This window comes from Alosa pseudoharengus, unplaced genomic scaffold (assembly GCF_046254945.1).
Source record: "Alosa pseudoharengus isolate Yale_2024_CS ecotype anadromous, Long Island Sound unplaced genomic scaffold, YU_APseudo_1.1 YU_APseudo_1.1_scf_6, whole genome shotgun sequence".
Lineage (NCBI taxonomy): Eukaryota > Metazoa > Chordata > Actinopteri > Clupeiformes > Clupeidae > Alosa > Alosa pseudoharengus.
Window position 1 is genome coordinate 18,491,198 of NW_027468848.1, and position 7,460 is coordinate 18,498,657.

General features: G+C 46.8%; 1 protein-coding gene across 2 annotated transcripts in view; it reads left to right on the forward strand.

The window, feature by feature from the left end:
- rusc2 (RUN and SH3 domain containing 2) overlaps positions 1 to 7,460 on the forward strand; it is a 25,552-nt gene extending 18,092 nt beyond the window's left edge. For both annotated transcript variants that reach the window (XM_076269509.1, XM_076269507.1), the window contains 5 exons: positions 51 to 156; positions 1,838 to 1,884; positions 2,188 to 3,352; positions 3,531 to 3,707; positions 4,039 to 7,460. In XM_076269509.1, coding sequence (XP_076125624.1) covers positions 51 to 156; positions 1,838 to 1,884; positions 2,188 to 3,352; positions 3,531 to 3,707; positions 4,039 to 4,240 — 1,697 coding nt within the window. In that variant the 3' untranslated portion in view covers positions 4,241 to 7,460. The remainder of the gene's footprint in view (positions 1 to 50; positions 157 to 1,837; positions 1,885 to 2,187; positions 3,353 to 3,530; positions 3,708 to 4,038) is intronic.

Consider the following 7,460-nt stretch of genomic DNA (forward strand, 5'->3'; position numbering starts at 1 on the left):
CTGGACAGTCCATCTGATAGATGTTTTCTGTGTGTTTTTTGCGTTCTCAGGGCCATCTACACGAGTGCTGCACAGCCTCGTCACCAAAGTCAGCCAGTACTCGGAGCTCACCAGTCACAGCATGAGGCTCAACGCATTCATCTTCGGCCTTCTGAAGTACGCTGTCATCTCTCTGTCTCAGTCCGTCAGGCTGTCAATCAGTCAGTCTGTCTGTCTCTTTTTTCTTTCTCCTCTGTTTCACTATTCCTGTCTCAAATTCACACACTCGCAGACACACACACAGAGCCTGACGAGCCAGACTCACATCAAGATGTAGGGTCTGGAAACTTAGGGGGCGGGATAAACGGGTGTCTTTCAAATTTCCTCTGCATGCAATTTCCCACCAGTGGAGCTAGTTGGCTAGTTGATCAAACGTTTGCCAATTTAAAAAAACTCGAGTCGCGATCCAAAGACCGCTGTTCGCCAGGAGCAGCACCCATCTTCTTTGTTTTCAAGTAGCAGGAAATTCACGCGGAACCGTGATTGGCCTGATAGAAGTTTCATTTTTTTTTCAACAGAGAGTTGCTAGACTGCCCTGGCTACAAATTACATTTGCTGCCGCTAGGGTGCGTCTAGATTTCTAGGCTAACACACACACACACACACACACACACACAATATCAAAGGTTTCAGATTTCAGATATTCTAAGAGATTCATAGCAGATGAACTGCAAACACGTTGTAGACATTTCTCAGCAAGAGGGATCCGATGAGAGGCACGTCCAGCACAGCAGCGGGTTAAATAACCTTCACTAGTCCCCTTTGAGAACTGCTCATGAATAATTGAGCACTTTGAAACCGTGATATTGCGGAGAGGCCTCTCTCTACCGCAGACACAGAAGCCACTCATTAGCGATAGTTAGTTCTGCTGGACTGATCGAGGGACAGAGGCATGCATATCCGCATCATGCAGTATTAGCCAGCCTTTGGAAAGAGATGGGGGATGCAGTCCAGAGGGCCTTTTAGCATACCCTGTCTCTCTCTGTGTGTGTGTGTGTGTGTGTGTGTGTGTGTGTGTGTGTGGGCGTATGGGTATGTGTGAGTAGCATGAGAATTAACCTTGCACCAAATGTTTAAAAATAACTTTCTATCAACTCTACTCTTGCTGGCTATGTAATATTTAACAATGGTTACGATGGATGAAACACCCCATGCATTTGGGTGATATGTCATGCAATAGGAATTCCTTACTAATCGTCAAATGATTGTGAGCTAAGGCTAACCCTCAAGAATACACAATGAGTGTTTTTCATGCTTTTCAAAATGTCTCAAGCTCAGAAAAGGTTCGGTCTCTCTCTCTCTCTCTCTCTCTCTATCTCTCTTGCTCAATTCAATTCAATTCTAGGTAGCTTTATTGGCATGACAAATATTTCTTTGCATTGGCAAAGCAGGACATCAAACAATACAATACAGAACATACAATAGATAAGACATTTCTACATATAAACTGGTGTGTATGCGTGTGTGTTTGTGTGTGTGTCCCATGTGCTTGCTCTCTCTCTCTCTCTCTCTCTCTCTCTCTCTCTCTCTCTCTCTCTCTCTGTCTCTCTCTGTCTCTCTTGCTTTCTATCTCTCTCCTGTCTGATCTTGCCCACACTGCAGAAATAGACTTGTCTTTGATCAGAAGTTTGAATGCTTTTAAAGCAGAGGAAAGATATCCCTCAGGACAAATAAAGTAACTTAACTGAACCTAAAGTGCTGAATGTGGAATCTTTGTGCTCTGTGATGTAGGTGCACCATATTCTTGAGCGACATTTCCATGTTATTACTTTAAATACATTTTTTATTTGAATTTCAGCTTGCGATCTCTGGAGTTCTGGTTCAATCATATCTATACACATGAAGGTATGTACACAGAAGAGAAACAGAGTTATGTTTTGAGATAAATTCCTATAGGAGAACCATGTGATTGTGTCCTATGATGATAGGTGATAGTGTGTTCAAGGTTAATGACAAGGGGTGTGTCGATGGGTGTATGGATATGCAAAGTTTGGTCAGTGTGAGCTTATGAAGTAGTTGTATGTCACTATTGTTATTACCAGAGTAAACAAAACCAATAAATATATTAAATAAAGAGAGAAATTTATTCCTAGTATGTTTCCATATTTGTATCTCTAATTTCTAATCTTTCCTTTTGTTCTGTCATAGATGTTGTGGCAGCCCACTATCACCCGTGGGGTTTCCTGACCCTGTCGCAGGGGGCGTGCCAGTCCCTGTTTGAGGAGCTGCTGCTCCTCCTGCAGCCGCTGTCGCTGCTGCCCTTTGACCTGGACCTCCTGTTCGAGCCGCACCTCCTGCAGAAGGGCCAGGAGCACCTCCGCCGCAAAGAGCAGCTGTGTTCCGCTGGACAGGGCCTCGACCAGTCGGCCCGCTCCACCTTCCAGCTAATGCGGGGCAGAAGTGTGCCGGGGGCTGAGCCAATCAGCGAGGAGGAGGCAGGGACGGGGACGGGCCACCTGAGGGACAGCGCGTCACTCAGCCAGGAAGGGCTGTGGCCGAGAGCGAGGAGCGGAGCGGCCAAGAGGTGCTCGTCAGAGCCGCGGCGCCTGGGGTCGGGCAGCGAGGAGCCAAGAGCAGCTAAGCCGGCGGCGGCGGCGGCTAACGATGACATGCATCTGTGGAGGCGCGGAGAGGCTGGCTGGAGAGGGTCGTCGAGAGCCGGGGAGAGGATGAAGGGAGTCGGGGGAGAGTGGCCGGACGCGGAGCCCTCGTCGCAGGCGGCGGTGGCCGCAGGGGCCGGGGCAGTGGACGGGGCCAGGCAGAGGAGCAGGCAGGCCGGCTGGTGGTACCAGCTCATGCAGAGCTCGCAGGTCTACATCGACAACTCGGCCGAGGGCTCCAAGTTCGTCAAGTGGGAGAAGAGGAAGAAGTCGTCGGGCAGCGGGGACGGCCGCCGACAGAGCCACCCGCCGGCCCGCGAGGGGGTCGTGGAGGGGGCCGAGGCCAGCCAGCCAGCCCTGGAGGAAGAGGGGGAGCGGAGACGGAGCACCAGCACCAGCAGCAGCGGCAGCGGCAGCAATGCTAGCAGCCACAGCGGCCAGTCCACGCAGTCCAAGAGAGTCACCAAAGGCAGGTCCACGTGGATGGGCAGTCCGCCAGAGTCGGTGCTGACCGAGCTGAAGAAGAGCCAGGACGAGGAGCCAGAGGGACAGGAGGCCCCGGCGGTGGCAGCGGCCACTGCCAGCGGTCCCCCAGTGGGAGCAGCGGAGGAGAGTCCAGCCCAGGGGATGCGCTGGGGGAGGCTGTTTGGAGCCAGCACTAGCACCAAGGCTGAGAGGGCCGAGCAGAAATCTGCCAGGTGCCCCAAGAACAGGTGCGTACGGTCAGCGCAACAGCTCAACATTTTCCAGCATCCAATTACCAACCAACCAAATTACCAACCAACCAATGATTTAACCATTATTGTTAGTTACAACATTTCTTTGGTGTTTTAGCAATTATTCCATCACTAAAGTGTCTCTAATTCACAATTTCTTCTTTTTTTCACCAAGACCCAGACCATCAGGTTGGCTCAGTTTAGACAGGTCAGTCCTGGGTCTGGTGGCCCAGACGGTTGGTGCAGCAAGACGGACAGATATTCCAGCAGATCTGACCTCTGCGTCTCACAGTGAAGGACGCTCTGCAGAGCAACAAGCACAAGCTCCATCTGTGGAACAGAAAGCTCCATGGTAACAAGCAAAAATCCAACCCACTCAGAGTTTCTCCTTAATATATCTGTCGCGCTTTTTCTCCGAGCGTCAACACTCCCTCTCAGCCTCTCCCCTTCTCTTGTATGCTTCTGTCTTTATTGTCTTGTTCTTTCTTCTTTTTTCCCTTTGCTTATTTCCTTCTCTTCGTTTCATTTCCCTTTCTTTCCTTCCCTTCTACCTTAATAACATTCTGTATTATATTAAATACTATGAAATGTGTGTTATTAATATTATTATTACATTTGTTTTTTTTTTTCTTTCATTCTCTTTTCTTTCTAATTCTCTCCTCCTCTCTCTCTTTTACTCTCAGTGAGGTGCGGGCTCTCTGCCATCATGTGGCGTCTGACCCTGGCCACCTGAGCTTCCACAAGGGGGACGTGCTGCAGGTGCTGAGCCGTGCTGACCAGGACTGGCTGCTGTGCTCCCTGGGGGACATCCGGGGCCTGGTGCCCATCATCTACGTCACTCTCAATGACCAGAGCCAGGGTCAGGGCCCACAGCTGTCTCACTGAGGGCCGGGCACCAGGGGCCCAGGGGTCATGGGTGTTTATGGCTGAGGGCTGATGTGGAGGTGGACCATGGAAAGGAAAGGATGGGATGTTCATATAGACACACACACACACACACACACACACACACACACACACACACACACACATATGAACACACTGGAGTGTAACAGAGCTGAGAAGAATTGGAGTCCACTATGAATAAAGCACCATTGCTGTTATGGAAAAAATATTCGCATGTACTAGCACAGGCATATGCACAGTCAAACACACACACACACACACACACACACATTCTCAAACACCTCAAACATACAAATGCATACACATTAATACACACAGTATTGAATTGTGTGCAACATACCCTGACCGGAGCAGAAGTATTGTCCTGTGCAGAGAGCCTAAGGACATTTCACAGAGGCCATCTCCATCGGCATCATGCTTTGTCATGCTTTGTGTAAAAAAAGAAGGTCCCTTGCTTTGCCACTTCCCTGGTGTGAAACCGTCTGAAACCTGACAACAATCAATTCATCAACTACCAGGACTTACTGAAGTCGTGCAGGACATCGAGGGTACAGTTCATAGCAAAGCATCCACCATCAGGTGTAAAATGGAGACTTTTGATTGACTGTGTGTATAGATTGACTGAAGCCCTGTTTGGGAAGAAAGAAAGCCTTTAATTTATTATGGACTGTATTATCGATCGAACATTATTCTAAAAATGTAGATGCATAACATTTTGTGACTGTCAAAGTGTCCGTGCATTGATGTCTCTCAGAGGATTTAGCCACATCACTGGGGTTCCCTCCATGCATGCCAAAGCAATGAAGGGATTAACAGTTCAGTCAAGCTGGGATAAAAAGAAAACTACTATTGATGAATTATGTTGACACTAGTCAGTTGAGCTATTTGAAGGTACTAGGTTGGGTCTGGTGACTCGAGTAAATCAGTTATGAGGAGCCAGACCATGGAGAAGGACACATCCACACACACACAGACATTTCGCCCGCCATTTTATCGTACAACAAAACCAAGGTAGCAAACAGATCATACCTCCTCTGCCTTAAGACGACCGGACTCCCCTTCCTTACTCATCCGTGGTCCCCATGGCAACATTTCCTTTCGGCAGACTGGAGGAGAGCCCTCATTGGACAGATGGATACAAGCCCCTCCCCTCTGACCCACTGCCACCTCATCATTGGGTGCTTGCGTATCCAATATTTTTATGCATGTGATCCTACGCCAATATTGTTTCCCTGATGCTTGTACCTGTCTTGCACCCTTTTTGCACTCCTCAAACTCAATGGCACCACAGCTGGGAGAACGTAGAGATGGAAGTGATTCTGTCACTAATAACAGAACTACTAAAACAAAGCAGCTTTGCTAGTGTAGAAAGCAGTATTAGCTTGTTTCAGTGGATAGGACGGTTTTGTTGTTTTAGTATTTATTTGGCGAGTTGGTCAGTAGCAAGCTGTGCGTGGATGCCCAGTTTGAGGCAGTGGCCCTGTCCACTATACCTCTCGGTTGTGATGGAAGCCAACAGCTCTTTGATCGTCAGCGTGCCCTTGCCAATGTCTAGCACACTTTCTATTGGCAACATATTTCATACAGAATAATGTTATTCCATTATTAGTTATGGTATGCATTATCATCACAGTGGTATACAGTATAGCCTATGTATCGAAATATCATGCTTGTGACAAAGGGTCTGAACCAATGACTGGATGTTTTACAGTCATTGTTCTGTAACAGAATCTGTACAGTATATGGACCCAGTTGGTGGCTAAAGTTATGAATGAATGAATATTGAGAGATTATTAGATATTTATTTTTTTGTAGTTTGTTTGTTTGTTTGTTTGCCCCCCCCCCCTCTTTTATGTTGTCGCCACACCCCAAGAATGAACAGATAGAGAAAGGTAAATAATATATGAATGGACAAGTGCCATATGAAGGATGTATGCCACATTTAAGTGGTGCTTTACTGGGCATTTATGATCCATGTTTAAATATGTACATTGACTTGATAGCATTGAGTGGCCTTAGATTTGGAATGTGTCTATTTCTCTATCACTAATCGTTTATTAATGGGGTGGAGCTTAGTTATTCTGTTGCTCTACCAGAGGCTAAGCTAATATAAGTACATATACTAATATATGTGACTATGTTTAACCACATTGAGTTGACAGTCATTTAATTTAATTGATTTTGTGTTGATGTACAGTTATATTATTTTTGTATCTTTTTAGTACGGACATAATTTAATTTGGATGTTTGTTGTGTTCCATTTTATTTCTCCATGCGTTTTTAAAGTGAGAGCACCTCTATGAACATTGCTCAAGTTATTGGTCATTTATAGCGAAATACTAACGACATCACCCAATGCGCGTGTGTATATCATGTGATTGTGCCCAAATCGGAAGTAGGAGTCTACCCGATGGTTGTCGCTGAATGGATATCTTCTCTGGTGCCGTCTCTCTCTCTCTCTCACTGGCTGACTCGCACCTCGGCCTGCATCGGCTGAATCCTCACTGGAGCTGTATCCCTTTGTCTTCCAGGCACGCTTCGCTGTCCATCGTCATCTTGTAGGCTAACGTGTGACACACACACACACACACACACACACACACACACATAGTGTTGGTCAAACGTGGTAGTGGTCGTAGTAGAGAGGCAGAGGAGTGAAAGAGAGAGAGAGAGGAAATGAGTGGGGGAGCAGCGGAGGGAGACAGAAGGACGGAGGAAGGGAATAAAAGAGTGACAGACTGGTTGAAGAAAGTGAATTCTTAGAGTGGAAGAGAGAAAGATGGAATTGAAAGATGCTTTGGCATCCTTTCGGATTGCCTTTTACAATGCAGATGTTCTACACTAATCATGATACCAATGAAGCTTTTGAGATTTGATGTAAAAGAAAAGCACATTAGTGCCTTTTTTCTTTCTTGAAACAAGAATAACATTGCATGTGGATTGGCCCACTTCACTGTAAAGTGAAGGATGTGTTTTTTAGGTCGAAGCTGGTAGCCCATAGAAAAGCTTAGAAGAAGAATGAGACAATTTCCTCGCTCTCTCCTGTTTTTTGCCTAATTAGTTTCTGTCGCTCCTGCTTGTACATACCAATACCTCCTGTTGCCCCTCTGTTCTGTCCCTGACCATGCTGTATGGTGTCTGATGGCATTGCCAACATAATATGGATATTAATAACAAAGTGCTCATGTGGACACAGTTA